Source organism: Stegostoma tigrinum, chromosome 10 (assembly GCF_030684315.1).
Source record: "Stegostoma tigrinum isolate sSteTig4 chromosome 10, sSteTig4.hap1, whole genome shotgun sequence".
NCBI classification, from domain to species: domain Eukaryota; kingdom Metazoa; phylum Chordata; class Chondrichthyes; order Orectolobiformes; family Stegostomatidae; genus Stegostoma; species Stegostoma tigrinum.
The window spans coordinates 7,200,341-7,221,819 of NC_081363.1; the positions used below are offsets into that span (position 1 = coordinate 7,200,341).

Sequence of the window (21,479 nt, forward strand, 5' to 3'; positions counted from 1 at the left end):
AATTATTCCAGAAACCACCCCTACACCCATAAACAGAGCTGCATCTGGACTTTATTCAAACTAGCCACAACACACTATGTAGCAATCCAGAATTTTGCAAAGAAGAACAGGAGAACTCCTATGGAGTTTTTAAAGGAATAGATACCTAAGAAGCACAATCTGACATTACCTCTGCGACAGACCACAACAAGAAGACACAAAATGGCCAGGTACACTAGTCATCCTACCATACATCAGAGACTTATCAGAGATGACCATAAGACTACTCAGACCCCTAGGCATCAGGGTAGCCCATAAAACAACAACTACTCAGCTACGGATAATCATAAAGGACCCCATACCCATAACCAATAAAACTAATGTAAAATACAAAATACCACGCAAGGACTGTGAAGGACATTACATAAGCCAAACTGGAAGAAAACTGACAACAAGGATACATGAACACCAAATAGCCACAATTAATTCTTACTGGCCTCAATACACATGGACGAAGAAGGACATAAATTCGACTGGGACAATGCAAAGGTAATGGCAAGTGCCAAATAGAGACATGCCAGGGAATTCTTGGAGGCCAGGCATTGCAACCAGAACTCCATCAACAAACATATTGAACGGACCCAGTATACAAACCACTGAAAAACAGAACTGGAAATAATGCCAACCACCGCAACAAACAGACACATGTAAATAACAAGCGGGACAGAACACCAAAACTTCACCAGAGGCGCACTGACAATGTTACCTACCAGGATGACAAAATGTCTGCATCCAAACACACCGGCTCGGCAAGCGTGTCTACAACCTCCTCCACGACCCGAACTACAAATCTTCGCAAAAACTGCTCTGTTGCATGATGTTACTGCAGTGCAGGTTTTAGTCTGAAGTTTATATTTATCCTAGGATTGAGAATATTGCTAAGTAATTATAAGCTGTCATAATGGTGGCTTCTTCATCCTCCAAGAGTTAGAGCACATCTAATTTGGCACTTTGAGGTTAACTGTTTCGAGATAGTCAAAATATCTGAGATTGCATTGCCCATGCATGCCTGTTAAATTTGTTGAACTCCCTCTCCTTCCATCTGTTAGGAAGCTTTTGATGCCAGGTTCATGTGCTTCCCATGTTGGTTTTATTTAATACTAGAAACGGGAATTCTCAAATCATGAACTTTTGGGATAAGTGGAAAAAAACAAACTGGTCCAACAAACCATTCTCTTTTAACTGAAATGTTCTTATTTTTATCAATTTATTCTCTCCATTCATGTGTCTTGTTGTCAACTTCTGGACATCACTGATGAGGTCAGCATTTGTTGCCTATCAATTATTACCCTTTAGCTAAATGGCTTGCACAATAGTTTGAGCGCTGTTGAGAGTAAACCACATCAATGTCAATCTGGAGTACTGCAGAGGTCAATCTAAGTAACAACAGCAGATATCCTTCCCTAAAATATGTTAGCACACCAGATGAGTTTTCCTGACTGTCAGTAGTACCACTGTGCAATTACTGAGATTAACTTTATATGGCAGATTTATCAATTCATTTGAAATTGCAAACAAAGCTATGCATCGGACAGTTATAACTTAATGCAAACAATAAAACAATGTTTTAAGTTGTTTCCCAACAATATCTGAAGCCTGCAGCGGCTCAAGAAGACAGTTCACCATCATCATCTTAAAGGAAATTAGGTTTGGGTAGTCTATTCTGACCTAATCCCATGAACAAGGTATATTTTTGAAAATTCAGTTTATAAAGGTTTTGAATGCACAAAGAGGGCTTTCAGGGCCCTGCATTATTTTTGGATGAAACAGTAAAGTATGCAACTATAAAATAGTGAACTAGTAATTCATTTCTCATTTACTGTGCACAAATTCATTGTTTTACCTGCTGATGTAACATTTACAGCGCTTCAGAAGTATTTCCTTGTCTTTTAATTGATTTGGCATATCCTGGGATATGGTGGGAGACCAGTTAACACAGTTGGCTAGACAGCTACCATGTGGACCAGTTTAATGCCAACAACACAGACTTTGATTCCATTTTGGCTGGGATAGACCTAGGGCTTGCCTCATTGGTCTCCCAGTGTTTGAAAAAAATCAGGACACTTAGCAGTGTCATGGTAAGTTATTACCAAGGGATCTTCCTTAATGTAAGAAGAGTTTTGTATACTGTATTGTGCCAGATTTTTTGAAACCGAATAGCTTCTGTCAACAGAACTTTGATAGAGCAAGACATTTGACAAAGTTGCTTTGGAGAAATTGAATTCGGGGAAATGTGGAGGTAGTTGAAAATATGTATTTTCTTTCAGGCAACTAAATTACTGTTTAATCATGCATTAAATTCTGTATTAAGACATCAATGCAGCAAAACCACATTGCCTTCGTGTATTCGTACAGTGTGTGTGTGTGTGTGTGTGAGTGTGAGAGTGTGTCTGGGTGCTCCGGTTTCCTCCCACAGTTCAAAGATGTGCAGGGTAGGTAGATTGGCCATGCTAAATTGTTTAGGTTAGGTGTGTTAGACATGGGAAATTCAGGGTTGGTGGGATGCTTTTCGGAGGGACAGTGTGGACCTCTTGGGCTGAATACCCTGTTTCCATTCTGTAGGGATTCTGTGATTCTGTAAGTAAGTTATAGCAATTTAGTGTAGATGTTAACAGGGAAAAAACTGATTTAAAATTAAAGTCTTAAAGTATTCTCCCAGTGAAAGTATCCTTTTGTGATTGGCACTGAGTTGTGCTATTCCATGAGTGATATGTGAATTGAACTTGCACTATTTTAGTTATAATCTTGCCCCATACAGATTAATTTAATTGTTGTTCACAGTAGGGTACTATTCAATTAGAGAATGCCAGCACATTAGATTTTATTGATATTTGCATTGTTTGGTGGAGACTGCTATACAATTGCAAACCTCTGGGATGGTAATAACCAAAATAAAGATGTTGCAAAGGGATTGCGGGGCATTTTAGTATAAATGTTATGAGAAACATGCTAAAATGGAGTTTTTCATTTTCAGGGTAATTAGAATGCTTAGAATAAACTTGCGCATGTAGCATGCATGTTTTTTGATATATATTGCAGATTTCTGCATGCAGTTCATCTTGATCATGCCGTAGATAACTGCAGCATTTTATCTTTTTGTGCATGAGGGGTTATAGAGAGATCTATTGTCATTCTGTTATGCATTGAAAAAGAGGTGATATTTGAGATGTTTTGTTCATTTTATCTTTGTCACTTCATAGCATCTTGAAACCTGACCTTTTGTGATCACCTTAGTAAATTGACTGCTGGATGTTTTCCTTAATATTTGGAGTTACAAGAACTGACAAGAGAAATATTTCTTTAATCACTGCAGATCAGTCACAACAAACACTCTGTTTATGTGAAACCAGTCAATCAAATAAGAAATTCTGATGGCACTGTCTTGCATTAGGATAATTCTGCTCGTCAATTCTTGACAGGTTCAAGGGAAGGACCCCTCAGTGGACATCACGCAGGACCTCGTGGATGAATCTGAGGAGGAACGTTTTGATGACATGTCATCACCTGGTTTGGAACTTCCGCCATGTGAGTTGAGCAGATTAGAGGAGCTGGCAGAACTGGTTGCAACATCACTACCTTCACCCTTGCGGCGGGAGAAGCTTGCACTTGCACTGGAAAACGAGGGCTATATTAAGAAGCTCTTGGAACTCTTTCACGTGTGTGAGGACCTGGAAAACGTTGAAGGACTACACCACTTGTATGAAATAATCAAGGGAATTTTCCTTTTGAACAGAACTGCACTTTTTGAAGTCATGTTTTCAGAAGAATGTATAATGGACGTAATAGGATGCCTAGAATATGACCCTTCTTTATCCCTTCCAAGAAAACACAGAGAATTTCTGACAAAAACAGCCAAATTTAAAGAGGTTATTCCCATATCTGATCCTGAACTTAAACAGAAGATCCACCAGACGTACAGAGTGCAGTACATTCAAGATATGGTTCTACCTACGCCATCTGTATTTGAGGAAAACATGTTGTCGACACTTCACTCCTTCATCTTTTTTAATAAAGTTGAAATAGTTGGTATGCTTCAAGTAAGTATTTAACATTTATCAAGAAAGCAAATTGAGCAAGATGCATGTGCTTGTCACTGATATTGATGTTTTATTTTCCTACTAAATTTCGGTTGTGCGTTTTGAAATGTTTGTATTGAAGTAAAACTAATGGTATGAGGACAGGTTTTTATTCCTCCGTGCTTTGGTTATCTGGAATTACAGTTCTGAGTTATCTAGTATGGCAAGTTACTCTTCTTCAACTGATTTCTCACTTGTCAAGATACCTTTTGAGGTGAATTTCAATTCTTAAATTAAAAGTAGCACACCAGAAATGCATTTTGATTACTGGGTGAAATTCTTCAAGGGGCGGTGTGGACTTGTTGGGTCGAAGGGCCTGTTTCCACACTGTAGGGAATCTTTTTAAAAAAAAATGCCTAAAATTCTTGTCTCTCATATTCTAGCTAAATACAACAGTGACCCTTTCTGTTCTGTACATAGCTTCTGAATTGGGAAATTATGGTACACTTGCTCATCAGCAATCTCTTGTTGTCAAATCATTTTAGAACTTGGTGTGGTTGCTACTTTTGGTGCTGTGGGAGGTTTTCTGTGGGTTCATTACACATTTTTGAAGAAAAAGTAATACAGTATAAAATGTTCTGGTCCTTCAAAAGAAATTTGTTATCAGCCACCTTGAAGAATATCCCGATGACTGGGTTGGCGTTTGAAAACAGCGTGCCTAAAGTGTAGGCTGTCAGAGTGCTGGAATATGGGAAGTAAGCTCCCAGACATAACAATTTTAAATTTAGGTTGTAGATTTGTTCTAAGTTTGTGACAGCATCAAATTGAGAAATATAGATACTTAATATTGAGGAGAATGGCACTGAATCCCAGACCTACAGAGTGGGCAGGTGATCGACCAATGCAGGGGAGTGTAAAGTTTGTTAAGAAAACTTCTGAAGCCGCATATTACTTCGAAAATAAGAATATAAACAGAGTAAAGGAACAAAGCAATCTTGTGACGAACTATGCAAGGTGCTGAAAAGTTGTAGTGAAACTTCATAAGATCCAAGCTCATTGCTGGAGGAATAAAATTTAAATCGTAAGCATGTATTTTAGTTTAGTTGGGACACAGTTGAGAGTACTGTTTGCTATGTCGCAATTTAGTTTAAAAACCCAGAATTTGGCGTCAATGTAGAATTTGATATCACAGGGAACGATTGAGGTGAATAATATCGGGAATCTAGCTGCGAATAAGAACAAAATAGAGATAATGCTGGTAGAGTTAAATAAGAAAGGATGGGAGGAGGCTTGAGTGGAGCTTGAGTGTTTATATTGTCTGCATAGTATGAAAATGTTTTGTGTATCTGTGTAACCGTACACATTTATAATATATAAGTATAATTGTCAACAATAACTGTAGCATTCAAAACCTTGTCAGAATGCTTCATTTGAAGAAATATTCATTTTAATGGTCTTGTAGTTTTTTTTCAAGAATCTCATTCATAGTGAAACAGTGCTGGCAGCTGGATGCTAAAAAGACAGCAGCCAAAAAAGAAAACTAGCATCATTTTACTGTTGAGGAAATACCATAAAAATGATATTCCGTTTAACTGACTTTATTTCTGCCAGTCATTGAGATATGATTTCCTTTAACTTAGTGTAAACATGCTGCTCTAGAACTTTTACATTCCATTACCGATATTAGCGAGTTTTGAGAAGATTTCTAGCTCAGGTTGAGTTTCTGGATGTGAGTTTGCTCGCTGAGCTGGAAGGTTAGTTTTCAGACATTTCGTCACCATTCTAAGTAACATCATCAGTTAGCCTGCGATGAAACACTGGTGTTATGTCCTGCTTTCTATTTATCTGTTTAGATAGGTTGGTGATGTCATTTCCTGCATGATGACATCACAAATGCAGGAAATGACATCACCAACCTATCTAAACAGATAAATAGAAAGCAGGACATAACACCAGCGCTTTGTTGGAGGCTCACTGATGTTACCTAGAATGGTTACTGCTTGTCTGGGAACAAACCTTCCAGCTCAGTGAACCAGCTTACATCCGGAACAAAATAAAGACCCACTCTTTAGTGGACCGAGAGGAGGAGAGTGCTGTGTTGGAGTTGGAAGGAAGACGTCGGGTTGGCTGTGCACCCTTGCAACCGGTGGATCTTAGTGCTGGCTTCGGCCTGACGCTGGTTCAGGGGAGCAGCCAGCCTGCGACAATGGCTGCGGCAAGTGCTCGTGCCCCAGGTCAAGGGGGTCTGGAACACCATCCGTGTTTCTGTGAGGAAGGTGGATGAAGGTGCACCTGTGGACCGCACCTTCTTCGTGAAGAGGGTCCTGTTGGACTGTTGTGGGTTCGCTGCTGCGGACATTTACTGCCTGCAGGATTTCCCCGGAGGAGGTTTTTATGATGTAACCTTCAGGAGTGCCAAGCTTTGCGAGCGCTTCCTGGAGGTTTTCAAGGAGAAAGGAGGTGAGGCCCCCCCCTCTCTGTATTGACCGCTGTCCCAGTGTTCGTGATGCCAGCGCAGAGGAGCCGTATGGTGACTGTACACATGTACAACCCGCATGTGCCAGCAGTTGATGTCCTGACCTTCCTTGGAAGGTACGTGCAGGTGGAAGGGGACCTAACCGACATCATGGACCCCTTTGGCATCTGGACCGGTAAGAGGCAAGTCCAGGTGACGCTGAGGATGGGCGCGGACGGGAACATTGTACACCCACCGTCCAACTTCGCGATCGGCGGGAGCAAGGGCTACCTGACCTATGCAGGGCAACCTAAAGTCTGCCATGCCTGTGGTAGGTCAGGTCACGTGGTGGCCGACTGCAAAGCCACCATCTGCAGGAACTGCAGGGAGGAGGGACACCTTGCAAAGGATTGCCCACAAGAAAAAAAGCTGCAACCTTTGCGGGGAAGCAGGCCACCTCCTATAGGGCATGCCAGCGGCGGGGGACCACCTACGCCCAGGTCGCCGGCAGGGGCAATGCGGGGCCAGCCCCCCCGGAGGAGAGGAAGGCACCAGGGCCCTGCAAGGACCCCACTAATGAGCAGGAGGGCTGGGTCGTGCAGGGGCCAGCAAAGTGGCCCTCCAGCACCCCCCCCCCCCCCCCCCCCCCCCCCCCCCGACAGCCCAGAGTCGATGGAGGTGACGACAGGTGACCCAGGGGAGTGGATGACGGTCCGGAAAGCGAGGGGGAAGGCGCGTCGGCGGGCCCATGAACCGCAACCATCAGGCGGGAAGAGGCAGCTACGGGGGGCTAAAGAGCTCCTCTGACGAGGGAGATTTGGAGGGGGCCCGCCCAAAGCAGAAGCTAAAGATCTCAAGGGAGAAGGAAAGCAGCACCCCGCTTTTAGGAGACGGGAGGTGCCCTGAGGCTCCCTCCAACACCCAGTCACGTGCCGCTGGGGCGCTGGAGGGCTGCCCGGAACTTCCAGGCGGGAAGGAGGAAACGGCGCATCCCCAACCTGACCCAGAGCCGGACTCTCCTGCCTCTGTACCCCCGACGGGGGGATGCCACCCGAAAGCAGCACGGACGGTTTCCTGAGCCCGGAGAGCATCCAGCAGTTAGCCTGGGCAATGGGCATGAAGGGACAGATGGAGGGGCTGGACCTTGGGCTTGGGGAGGGTACTTGGTCACTGCCCACAATGGAGGTACGGGTTGCGAGCATTAATGTGCGCAGCGTCAAGTCCACCGCAAGATGTGTGTCCATTTTGGCCTACCTGACCACCGTCAAGGCGGACCTCCTGTTTCTGCAGGAGTGCGGGATACTGCAGCTCAGCAGGTACGGGAAATGGTCCGGCGCCTGGACCTATGGGCCTTCGATCTGGTCGGGGGGTAACGACTGTCGCTCCTCGGGCCTGGCTATTCTGCTGCGGGGGCGCAACTTCACCATCTCTCAAGTTCAGGAGGTGGTGGGGGGGTGCCTCCTAGTGGCTGACGTCACCTACAGGAACGCTCCCCTGAGGCTGATCAACGTGTACGCCCCAGCGGTACGGAGTGAGCGGTTGGCCGTCCTGCAGCGGCTTCCACCCCTGCTGGCTACGTCCAGGCCCGGTCATCCTAGGCGGAGATGTCAACTGCATCATCGATGCAGATGGAAGATCCGGTGTGGGGCCAGCGGGTGGGGGGAGTCAACTGGACGTCACGTCCAGATTCCTGATGGACACAGTGAAGGACGCCAAGCTGCTCGACGTCTTCAGCACCCCTGCTTACAGAGCGCAGCGGAGGTACACCTGGTCGCGGCCAGGCGGGTCTATCTGCTCAAGGATAGACTTCCTGTTTGTGTCACGGGCGTTCTCAGTCAGGTCCGCCGGTGTTCTTCTCTGACCACTGCCTCCCGCTGGCCGACTGTCACTTACAGGACGACCAGCCGGCCGGCGTGGGGACATGGAAGCTCAACACGACTCTGTCGACCCCGGAGAACGTCGAGGAGCTTAAGAGGGAGTACGCCGGTTGGAGAACCGTGAAACCCCTCTTTGAGTCTCCGGGCGACTGATGGGAGACGGTGAAGGAGTACGTGAAGAGGTTCCTTGTCCTCAAGGGTGTTCGGAAGGCAAGAGAGAGGCGGGGAAAGCTGTTGTGACTCCAGGAAAGGGTGCAGAACCTGTTCCTTCTGCAGTTGATGGGCGTCGATGTCATGGAGGACCTCCGCGAGGTGAGGGGCCAGCAAGCCTCGCTCTTCACTGCGGAGGCCTCCAGGATACGCTTCCGGTCCAGGGTCCGCTCCCTGCAGCAGGACGAGACGTGCTCGCGTTTCTTCTTTCAGAAGGTGCACAAAGAGAGCTCTGTGCTTAGCCAGCTGAAGGAGGACGACGGCTCGGTGATGTCATCTCGGCCCGACATTTTGAGGATCAGCAGATCCTTCTATGCCGGACTGTACGACACGAAGCCCGTGGACAGCAAGGCCTCCGAGTCGTTCCTGTCGTCTATCACGGAGGTCTTAGACGACAGCACGAGGGAGTGGCTGGACCGGCCAATATCCCTGGATGAGCTGACCAGAGCCCTCAAGTCCTTGGAGAGGAATAAGACTCACGGGAGTGATGGCTTACCGGTCGAGCTGTATTCCGCTCAGTAGGACCTGTCGGCCAGGACCTGCTGGAGGTGTACGATAGTGCGCTTCGGGCAGGGGAAATGTGCAAGTCCATGAGGAAGGGCATTATCACCCTCATTTACAAGAGGAAGGGGGAGAGGGAAGAAATTAAGAATTGGCGTCCTATTTCACTATTGAACGTGGACTACAAAATCCTGGCCAAGGTCATAGCCAACCGGGTCAGGTCTGTCCTGGATTCGGTGATTCACCCTGACCAAACCTGTGCTGTGCCGGGCAGGAAGATCGCTGAGAGCCTCGCGCTCATCAGGGATACGATCACCTACGTGCAGGACAGGCGGGTAGACACCTGCCTCGTCAGCCTGGACCAGGAGAAGGCCTTCGACAGGGTCTCTCATGCTTACATGAGGGACGTCCTCTCCAAATTGGGGTTCGGGGAGGGCATCCGCAATTGGATCCGGCTGCTCTACACCAACATCATTAGCGCAGTCTCAATCAACGGGTGAGAATCGGACAGTTTTCCCGTCAGATCTGGAGTCAGGCAGGGCTGCCCACTCTCTCCTGCCTTGTTCGTGTGCTGTGTGGAGCCCTTCGCCGCATCCATCAGGAACGACGTGAGCCTGAAGGGCGTGACTATCCCAGGCAGCGGAGGCCTTCAGGTCAAGACCTCCCTGTACATGGACGACGTCACCGTCTTCTGCACCGATCGTCAGTCGGTGAGTAGGCTGTTGGACATCTAGGGCCAGTTTGAACTGGCCTCTGGTGCCAAAGTCAATAGGGGTAAGAGCGAGGTCATGTTCTTCGGGAACTGGGACGACCGCTCCTTCATTCCCTTCACCATCAGGACAGACTACCTGAAGGTGCTGGGTGTTTGGTTCGGTGGAGCTGGGGTGTGCACTAAGACTTGGGAGGAGCGTTTCACCAAACTGAAGCAGAAGCTGGGCAGGTGGACGCTCCGGTCCCTCTCCATCGCGGGTAAGAACCTGGTTGTCAGGTGCGAGGGGCTTTCGGTACTGTTGTATGTGGCGCAGGCCTGACCTATTCCCTGGACCTGCGCCGCTGCGGTCACCCGGGCCATCTTCCACTTCATTTGGGGGTCAAGGATGGACCGGATCCGCAGGGACACCATGTACAAAGACCTGGAAAATGGGGGGAAAGGGTGTACCGAACGCCACCCTTGCCCTGACGGCTACCTTTGTGTGCGGCTGCATCAAGCTGTGCGTAGATCCTCAGTACGCAAACACCAAGTGTCACTACTTACTGAAGTTCTACCTGTCCCCGGTGTTGCGAAGGATGGGCCTGGCCTCGTTGCCGCGGAACGCTCCGAGTAGTTGGACTGTCCCGTACCACCTGTCCTTTGTGGAGAAATTTTTGAAAGGAAACACCTTTGACCACAAGGCCATCAGGCAGTGGTCAGCACGTAGTATCCTCGAGACCCTTCGGGAAAAGGAGAGGGTGGATCCCGTCGTGTGGTTCCCCACGCAGACTGCCAAAGTCGTTTGGCAGAACGCCTCATTGCCAGAACTTTCAAACAAGCACAAGGACATTGCTTGGCTGGCGGTGAGAGGGGGCTCTGCCAGTTAGATCCTTTATGCATGCCCGGAATCTCTGCGCCACCGCATGCTGCCCTCAAGGCGGCTGCGGGGGGTGGGGGGATGAGACTGTCGATCTCCTCCTTCTGAAGTGTGCCTATGCGCAGTGGGTCTGGAGGGGGATGCAGTGGTAATGGTTGAGGTTCGTCCCCAGCAGCTCTGTGACGCGGGACTCCGTGCTCTACGGGCAGTTTCCCGGGACACTCACCGAGACCAACATCAACTGCGCCTGGAGGACCATCAATGCGGTGAAAGACGCTCTTTGGTCTGCCAGCTGAAAGAACTGACCCTGACCGAGTGTTGCAGACTGGCGCACTCCAAGGTCCAGGACTACGTGCTGAGGGACGCGCTAAAGCTTGGGGCAGCCGCCGCCGAGGCGCGGTGGGAAAAGACCACCGTATGAAACCCCTCGTCCAGAATGGGAAAAAGGGCCCTATCTGGTAACTGGGCCCAGCTGGCGCCTTCCCCAACTGGTCAGACGGGGACTGTGCGGGGTGACGACTGCCGGGGTATTTTCTTTGCTTTGTTTTTTTTCTTCTTTGTTTTGTTCTTGCCTTTAGTTGGGGTACGTACCCTCTGGGTAACCCGGAGCGGCTTGCATGACTGGGTAGGTGTATAACTGGGTTTTTTTGTACATTCTATGAATAAAGTATATATTTTTTCAAATAAAAAAAGTGACGAAACGTCTGAAAACTAACCTTCCAGCTCAGCGAGCAAACTCACATCCAGATTACCGATATTGCCTATCTTCATCTCTGACATGTCCTCACTTCCAGCAGCAAGTTTTTTAGTACTGAGATAGTGGGAACTGCAGGTGCTGGATAACAAAGTGTGGAGCTGGACGAACAGCAGGCCAAGCAGCATCTTAGGAGCACAAAAGATTTGGTCACCTTGTCCAAAACACCTTCTGTCATACCTGCCTATCACCTCTGTTTACACTGATGTATTTTGGCTCTGACTTCCATTTAACATTTCTCATGCAACTTGTTCCAATCTCACAACGAACCCATCCATCCCCACCACCAGTTCTACTCTAACTTTTACCAATCCTACCACAATATGAGCTCCAGGTTTTTGCACACCACATTCCCAAATTCCATTCTCTCTTCAAGCCAGGAGTGGCAGTTTATCTTCAGATTTCAAGGTCTGAATTTCCTCCTCTTTGCCTGTCCAAATTTAACCTTCTTTACCTTAGTATTGATTTTTAACAGATTCAGGAAAGTACCTGAATTTTGGTATGACGATAGACAAATTAAAATACATTATTGTTTTCAAATGACTTAAACAACTGTTTTTCTATGTCTAATTGTAGAATTTGATGAAACAAAACATGGTGCACCCACCTCTAATGTTAGTTGTTGTGTGATAGCCAGCCTCTAAATTGCAAGCAAATTGTGTGTTGTTTATACGTTGTACTGCATTGCTATCATCAAGATTGCAAGGGCCCAAAGACTAGCTCCTCAAGAACTTGCTTCATAAGGGGTTAATCAATTGGTTAACTAATTGATGGCCCCTTGCCACCAGTATTGGTATGTACTTGGTGGGCTCAGCAGGAATGGATTAGTATAGATGCAGCATAGATTCACATGGATATACAGCATGGCCCGACTTGTCCATGCCTACCAAATATCATCTATAAATCTAGTCCATTTGCCAGCATTTGGCCTATATCCCTCCAAACACTTGCTATTCTTATACCCATCAAGATGCCTTTTAAGTCTTGCAATCATACCAGCATCCACCACTTCCTCTGGCAGCTCATTCTATATACGCACCACCCTCTGCATGAAAAAGTTGCCCATTAGGCCCCTTTTTTGTTTATTTTCCCCTCTCGCCTTAAACATTAAATAAGATTTTGGATTCTCCCTCCTCAAGGAAAAGATCTTGCTCATTTACTTTATGCAAACCCCTCATGATTTTATAAACCTCTGAAAGGTTACCCCTAAGTCTCCAAGGCTTCAGGGAAAATGGCCCCAGCCTATTCAGCCTCTCCCTTTAACTGAAGTTTTCCAACCCTGGCAACATCCTCGTAAATCTTTGCTGAACCTTGTTGTGGTTTCACAACATCCTCCCTATAAGAGGGAGACCAGAATTGCATGCATTACTCCAAAAGTGGTCAAACCGACTCCTATACTCAATGAAAACCAAAAGAACTGCAGATGCTGTAAATCAATAACAAAAACAAAGTTGCTGGAAAAGCTCAGCAGGTCTGGTAGCATTTTTGGAGGAAAAACCTGTTAACGTTTCGGGTCCGGTGACCCTTCCTCAGAAGGGTCTCTGTTCTGAGGAAAGGTCACTGAATCTGAAACGTTAAGTGTTTTCTTCTCCACAAATGCTGCCAGACCTGCTGAGCTTTTCCAGCAACTTTGTTTTTGTTCCTGTACTCAATGCATGTTTTGAATGATTTCAAAGTACTAAAGCAAAGAAATAAACTAGAATTTGCATCAGAACATAACAAGGAGCAATTAAGTTATTGAGATGGTGTCCTAGCGACCCGTTATACGTGTCCAGTATGTAACTGGGCTACTTGTATCAGGAAGGGTAATCTCTAGTTCACCACTAATTGATCTAGCTTTTTATGGCTTATGTTGGGTGATTCAGTGTATAGTTAGCATTTAATAAGATTTGGAGGCAGCAGAATGAATTCATGTTGCTAACCCTCACCCCATTGTTAAAATAATAATCATTTTGCTAATCTTCCAATTTTATGGAATATATTTTTTAATCCTCCAAGTTGTGTACTTATGTTCATGAGCTTTGTTTCTCTGGTGAATCGCTTAATCTTGTGACTTTTGACACATTGCTCTGGTAGTATAGGCTTACGATAATGCTGTTTCACTAACTAGTGCATCGATATCCCCATATTTCTAAATTCCTGGAAGTGCAGGGTCAGATTAGAACAAGTCAGCATGGATTTAGTAAGTGGAGGTGGTGCTTGACAAACCTGTTAGAATTCTTTGAAGAGGTAACAAGTATGTTAGACCAGGGAAACCCAGTAGATGTTATCTATCTAGACTTCCAAAAGGCCTTTGATACGGTGCCTCACGGGAGGCTGCTGAGCAAGATGAGGGCCCATGGTGTTAGAGGTGAGCCACTGGCTTGGATTGAGGATTGGCTGTCTGAGAGAAGGCAGAGAGTTGGGATAAAAGGCTCTTTTTTGGAATGGCAACCGGTGACGAGTGGTGTCCCGCAGGGTTCAGCGTTGGGGCCGCAGCTGTTCACCTTATACATTAATGACTTGGATGAAGGGACTGGGGGCATTCTGGCGAAGTTCGCTGATAATACAAAGATAGGTGGACAGGCAGGTAGTACTGAGGAGGTGGGGAAGCTGCAGAAAGATTTAGACAGTTTAGGAGAGTGGTCCAGGAAATGGCTGATGAATTGCAATGTGAGTAAATCTGAGGTTTTGCACTTTGGAAAAAAGAATACAGGTATGGACTATTTTCTAAACAGTGAGAAAATTCACAAAGCAGAAGTACAAAGGGATCTGGGAGTGTTGGTCCAGGATTCTCTAAAGGTTAACTTGCAGGTAGAGTCTGTAATTAAGAAAGCGAATGTAATGTTGTCGTTTTTCTCAAGAGGGTTGGAATATAAAAGCAGCGATGTGCTTCTGAGGCTTTATAAGGGTCTAGTTAGGCCCCATTTAGAATACTGTGTCCAGTTTTGGGCCCCACACCTCAGGAAGTACATACTAGCCCTGGAGCGTGTCCAGTGGAGATTCACACGGATGATCCCTGGAATGGTAGGTTTAACATACGGTGAATGGCTAAGGATCCTGGGATTGTACTCCTTTAGAGTTTAGAAGGTTGAGGGGAGATCTAATAGAAACTTACAAGATAGTGTATGGTCTAGAAGGGGTGGACACTAGGAGGTTGTTTCCGTTAGGCGGGGAGACTAGGACTCGTGGGCACAGCCTTAAAATTAGAGGGGGTAAATTTAAAACTGAAATGAGACGACATTTCTTCAGCCAGAGAGTGGTGGGCTTGTGGAATTCATTGCCACGGAGTGCAGTGGAGGCCGGGACGTTGGATGCCTTCAAGGCAGAGATCGACAAATTCTTGATCTCAGAAGGAGTCAAGGGCTACGGGGAGAGTGCAAGGAAGTGGAGTTGAAATGCCCATCAGCCATGATTTAAATGGCAGAGTGGACCTGACAGGCCGAATGGCCTTACTTCCACTCCTATGTCTTATGATCTTATGGTCTTATATTTGTACAAGCACATTGCTTTTATTTTTGAAATTTTTGCATGCCTGTTTGTGCCTATTTCTGCACTTAAATAAATAATCCTGGCTGATACTCAGCTTACCGAGAATGCATGCTGCATTTTCAAAATTGCCATCCTTTTGATTGATGTAGAGGTGCCGGCTTTGGACTGGGATGGACAGGGGCAAAAGCCACGTGACACCAGATTATAGTCCAAATAATTAATTTGCAATCACAAGCTTTCAAAATGCTGCGCCTTCATCAGGTGAAGTGAAGAGAGTGCCTAGGCAATCCTTCTGATTGATGTTGAACTGTCCAGGTGGATTGAAAAGGTTTAGTGGCACTATTTGAAGAGCAGGGCAGCAATGATTGAATTATTGAATTCAGGGGTTCAGGTGTAACAGAAAGGAAAAACATGAAGGCTTTACTATTCAAATCACTGTACCAGGTAAGACGTTGGAAACGGTATCTTGTAATATCTTGTCTCTTCACATTATTTAAACAGGTATTTAGATCATGCATTGGGTTACAACCTGTCTATTCTGTCTAATTTAGTTGATGTTGAAGGTGAGCAAGTGCCACTGAGTCTGCATAATGATGTCATGATGCAGTAAAATTGCTGCAGCAAAATTCCTTCTATAAGCTGCAGTTCATGAATGATTCCTGAAGAACCTATGCATTTTAAGCATCCTTTGTACTGGATTAGAGTAATTATATGTTATGGATTTGTGGACAGAGTTTTAAAACCTGTTGCTGCAGTACAGTATGTATTGCAAAAGCAGGATGTTACTTAAGCATACCTTTGAAAATTTCTGAAATTGCTTTTTTATTTTTGTTTTTCATTTGCTCGTGGAACCTGGGGAAGGTAGATGTGAGCTGCCTTTTTGACAGCTGCAGTGTTGTTGGGAAGTTCCAGGATGTTGACCAATCAATTCTGAAGGAAAGGCAAATTGTCCTCCAGTTCAGAATGTTGCGTGACTTGCAGTTGATTGTATACACGTGCATTTGCTGCCCTTGTACTTACACTCAGTAGAGGTTCTAAGTTTAGAAGGCATTGTTAGCAGAATCTTGGTGAGTTCCCACATTTCATCTTGTAGATGGGACACAGTGCTGTATCAGTGAAGAGAGTGCATACTAAAGTTGGTGAATGGGGTGTCAATCAAAGGGACTGCATCACCATGGATTGTGACAACTGTATTGAGTTTTCTCACAGTTGCTTGATCCAGGAAAATGAAGGGTATTCCATCGCTCTCCTGATAGCATCTTATAGATAGTGGACAGACATTAGGGAGACTAAAAGAGAGTTACTTGCCACAGAATTCCTAGCCTCTGACCTGATATTGTAGCCATGAGGTTTGTGTGACCAATCCATTTTGATTTCTGTTCAGTCGTAACCTCACAATGTTCATTGTAGGAAATTCAGTGATGGAAATACCATTGAATGTGAAGGAGCAGTTGGTAGATGCTGTCTTGTTGGATTGAAATTAATCTTCAGGGATCCCTAATTGATAAATATAAACAAGAGTGTCAGAGAGTCTATTCAGTCTGAGAGCTGGCTCTGAGGAAGCAGGACCAATGTCAAGTACTATACGCGTGTAAATAAAAGGTGACTTGGTGATGGGCCTCTGTGGAGATATTTCAAGATACCACGACAAGAGAAAGGCACGGTCCTGAAGAGATTTGCTCGCAACAGTCATTTTTGAGTTTGAGTAGGCATTTCTGGTATCATGCCATTATTAGGAGGTCTAGATTTGTTCAATCTTACCATTGAAGATGGGGTTCAATATGTGGAAAGAATGTTTCTTTTCCCCCAGGAAAATTGAAGCAGCTGAAAAGCAACAAGTAATGTAATGGGCCTGACAGCTTGTGGTCCCACTGCTTTTTCAGTTATCCGGAACCTAACTTTTTTGAGGCACCGGATACTAAAACCTTTCAAGAGTTGATGGATTGAGTTAAGGATATTATGACCCCAACCATCTTCTGATTCTGCGATACTAACGGCTTTACTCAGCAGTTTGAGAACCAGGCGAATCCATGTCAGGATTTTTAACAAGGCTAAGATGACTTGCAGAGGCATATGACTTTAGTTTAATTTTTAAGAGATGCTCATACACCATTTTGATATGTGGGATTAATGATGTAACCGTACAAATGCACCCAGTAGTTGAAGAGCGACTGGATTTGAAAAAGGTACTACAACTTGCGTTGTCATCAGAAAATGTGGCAAGTGGAGCAAATGAGATATATGGTATGCTGATGGAAGTAGACATCTTGCTGACTGAGATTGGGGAGCACCCCATGAGTGAAGACAATTCCCTGACCTCACTCCAGACATATCTTAAACAGTGTGACTGTAGGTCAGCACACAGCAAAACCCCAAAACAAATCCAAGCCAAACAGTTGACATTTTCTTCAGGATCTGGGGTGGCAAGCTATTGTAGTTACTGCCAGTGTGCATACTTGAGACTGCAAGAGAGTCCCGCTAGGCCTAAATTGAGTAAGAGAACTCCTAGACTGGTATCCAGGACAGTGCACACCCTGGAAAACCCACCTACATCTGGTTTGGAGCAATTAAATTGCTTCACAACATCCAAATCTAAACCAATCAAAGTAAACATCTGGTTAAATGCTCACCTGATTCTAATGGTGGTTGATACCAGTGTGGCTGTGTCAGTGATTGCAGAACCAGTCTTTAATAAAAATTTGCTCTAGACTGCATCCCTTAAGTTAGTGTAAAACCTCAACTAGATTGAGAACCTATACCAGGGAACCTTTGCAGATTAAGGGTGCAACTTCAGTTCTGGTCTCTTATGAGAAGCGGCTGGTTCAGTTCCCACTGATCATAGTAAAAGGCTCGGCCCCAAGTTTGATGAGGTGAAATTGGTTGAGAGAGATTCTCAACAGTTTTATATTAGAAAATGGCTGCCCGAGTGGAGCCGTAATTAAATAATCAAATGTTTTTCATAGTCTAGGGACTATCAGAGGAGTCAAAGCCACCTTGCATGTTGGCCAGGAAGCAATTCCATGATTCTGCAAGGCTCGCACAGTGCCATTTGCCTCGCAGGCAGAAGTAGATTTTTGAAGAAGTAATGAAGAGGATTGATGGCGGCGGAGCAGTGGATGTGATCAGCGTGCACTTGTGTAAGGCATTCAGCAAGGTTCCTCATCCTTTTCTGGTCAGCAAGGTTAGATCACACAGAAATTTGGCTGTCTGGCTACAAAACTGGCTGCCCAATAGAAGACACAAGGTGCTAGTAGATGGAAAGTATTCAGCCTGGACTCGGTGACCAGTGGTGTGCCGCAGGGATCTGTTCTGGGACCTCTGCTCTTTGTCATCTTTATAAATGACTTGGATGAAGAAGTGGAAGGGTGGGTTGGCAAGTTTGGCGATGACACGAAGGTTGGTGGAGTTGTGGACAGCGTGACGGGCTGTTGTAGGTTGCAACGGGGCATTGACAGGATGCAGAGCTGGGCAAAGAAGTGGCAGATGGAATTCAACTCAGAAAAGTGTGAAATGATTCATTTTGGAAGATCAAATTTGAATGTAGAATACAGGGTTAATGGCAGGATTCTCGATGGTGTGGAGGAACAGAGGGATCTTGGGGTCCATGTCCATAGATCCCTCAAAGTTGTGACCCAAGTTGATTGGGTTGTAAAGAAGCTGTATGGTATGTTGGCTTTCATTGGCAGGTGAATTGAGTTTAAGAACCATGAGGTTATGATGCAGCTCTATAAAACTCTGGTGAGTCCACACTTGGAATATTGTGTTCAGTTCTGGTCACCTCATTACCAGGAAGATGTGGAAGCTTTAGAGAGGGCGCAGACGAGATTTACCAGGATTCAGCCTCAACTGGAGGGCAGGTCTTATGAAACTAGGGCTTTTTTCATTGGAGCGAAGGAGGATGAGAGATGACTTGATAGAGGTTTACAAAAATGATGAGAGGCATAGATAGAGTGGATAGTCAGAGACTTTTCCCCAGTGAGGAAATGACTATTATGAGGGGGCATAATGTTAAGGTGATTGGAGGAAGGTATAGGGGAGATGTCAGAGGTAGATTCTTCACACAGAGAGTGGTAGGTGTGCGGAATGCGCTGCCGGCAGTGGTGGTAGAGGTAGATACTTCAGAGACTTTTTAAGGGACTCTTGGATAGGCATGTGGAGGATAGTAAAATATAGGGTATGCAGGGTAGATTGGTCTGAGTAGGATAATAGGTCGGCACAACATTGTGGGCTGAAGGGCTTGTACTGTGCTGTACTGTTCAGTGTTCTATGAATAGGGGAGAGCTAGCTATATGGATACAGAACTGGCTGGAAGGTAGAAGACAGTGATAGTGGAGGGTTGCTTTTCAGATTGGAGACCTGTGACCAGCAGTGTGCCACAAGAATTGGTACTGAGACTACTGTTTTTTGTCATTCTGTCATAAATGATTTGAACGTCAACATAGGGGGAATAGTTAGTAAGTTTGCAAGTGACACCAAAATTGGAGATGTCGTGGACAGTGAAGGTTACCTCAGAGTACAATGGGAACTTGATCAGAAGGGCATTTGGGCTAGGGTAGATGGTAGTGGTAGATGGAGCTTAATTTAGATAAATGTGAGGTGCTGCATTTTGGTGGGGCAAATCAGGGCAGGAGTTGTACACTTAATGGTAAGGTCCTGTGGAGTGTTGCTGAACAAAGAGGCCTTGAAGAGTAGGTTCATGCTTGAATATAGGATTTGGGAGGTCATGTTGCCTCTGTACAGGACATTGGTCAGGCCACTTGGAATATTACGTGTAATTCTGGTCTCCCTGCTTTAGGAAGGATGTTGCGAAACATGAAAAGGTTCAGAAAAGATTTACCAGGATGTTGTCGGGACTGGAGGGTTTGAGCTAAAGGGAGAGGCTGAATAGGCTGGGGCTGTTTTCCCTGGAGTGTCAGAGGCTGAAGGATTTAGAGGTTTACAAAATCGTGAGGGGCGCAAATAAGGCGAATGGACAAGGTCTTTTCCCTGGGGTAAGGGATTTCAAAACTAGAGGGCATATGTTCAAGGTGAAACGGGAAAGATTTAAGAGGGAAGGGAAACTTTTTCACACACAGGGTGTTGTGTCTATGGAATGAGATGCCAGAAGAAGTGGTGTGAAGCTGGTAAAATTACAATATTTAAAAGTCATCTTAATGGGTATATAAATAGAAAAGATAGGAGAGGGATTTGGGCCAAATTGTGGCAAATAGGGCTAGACTCATTTAGAATATCTTGCTGACATGGATGGCTTGGACTGAAGCATCTGTTTCTGTGCTGTATAACTGTATTACTCTAGGGACAGAAATGAGGAGAGTGGGAAGAGAAGGAATCATCAAACCAGTAGTTTACAAAATAAGCAGCACAGGTCAAAGTGATTGTGAAACCTGAAGGCAAACCAACCCTTTCTGAGGATTTTAAACAAAAGAAAAACTGTTACTCGCAGTAGTATAAATACCCAGTCTCTCACATTGAGACTTTATACGCAAAGGTGGCAGGGGCAGCTATCCTTCATAAACCTGGTCATGAGCCCGGTGGACATGCACTTGCAGTCAGATGAGGATTCCTAGAAGTATGTTACAATCAATACTGGTAAGAGTTTGTACCAAGATACAAGTCTGCCGTTTGGGGCATCATCAACCTGTGCCATTTTTCAGTGCACAATGGAGAACATCTTATCGGTCTCTTCGAGGTTACCATTTATCTTGTTCATGAGCTTCAAACACTGAAAGCCAAGAAAGTGCACTTAAAGAATTTGGACATAGTCTTTAGTTGTTTCTCCAAGGCGGATGTTTGCCTTAGAGAAGAAAAATGTGTTTCAGTCATCCCAAGTGGCCTCCTTGTACTACAGAGTTGACAAGTCCCATTGTTACACCCATTGGAAGTTCAAGTGAGGGCAGTCAAAGGTGTCCCAGCTTACCCATCTGTACCGGAGCTCAGGTCTTTCCTTGGATAGATGAATTATTACAGAAAGTTCATATCCATCCTGATATCCTTATATCTGCTTTTGCTAAAGAGTTAGCCTTGGAAATGGTCTTGTAGCCTTTAGAGAAGCAGCTATCATGGCCTCAAGTATTAGCACACATGTCATGAGAGATCTGGTGCTGACATGCAATTCCTCCCCTTACAGCATCAGGGTTATGTAGGGCCACAGATGATCCAATGGAGAGGAACACTCAATAGCGTATGCTTCTCGGACTTTGGCTGATGAGAGCACAAATGCGCCCAGAGAGAGAAGGAAGATGTGGCAGCCAACTTTGGTGAGACAGTTCCACCAAAACATTTTGTGAACTTAAGTTGGTAATTCTAACAGATCACAAACTCCTGATAAGGCTACTCAAAGAGGACAGGGTCCTGCTACCCATAGTTTCAGGTCAAATTCAGCGATGAGTTCGCATTCTAAGTGCATAAATTTCCAATCACTGTCCGGGTGGCCAAGGTGTAAATGCAGACGCCTTAAGCTGCCTCCTACTGTCAGGTACACCACTGGTGTTGCTGCCACTGGAAGAGCATGTTCTGCTTTTAAATTTTCCAGACACCCTTCCAGTCACCACTGACAATATCAGATTGTGGAAGCAAAAAGATACGGTC

At 45.4% G+C, this 21,479-nt stretch overlaps 1 protein-coding gene across 6 annotated transcripts in view; it reads left to right on the plus strand.

Annotated features, from left to right (window-relative positions):
- The window catches only part of smek1 (SMEK homolog 1, suppressor of mek1 (Dictyostelium)), a 127,429-nt gene that overhangs the window by 60,503 nt on the left and 45,447 nt on the right, over window positions 1–21,479 (plus strand). For 5 of the 6 annotated variants that reach the window (XM_048538076.2, XM_048538078.2, XM_048538077.2 and 2 more), the window contains one exon: window positions 3,459–4,076. The exons of the other annotated variant lie outside the window; for it this stretch is intronic. In XM_048538076.2, the coding sequence (XP_048394033.1) occupies window positions 3,459–4,076 (618 nt within the window). The remainder of the gene's footprint in view (window positions 1–3,458; window positions 4,077–21,479) is intronic. 6 annotated transcript variants of the gene reach the window in all.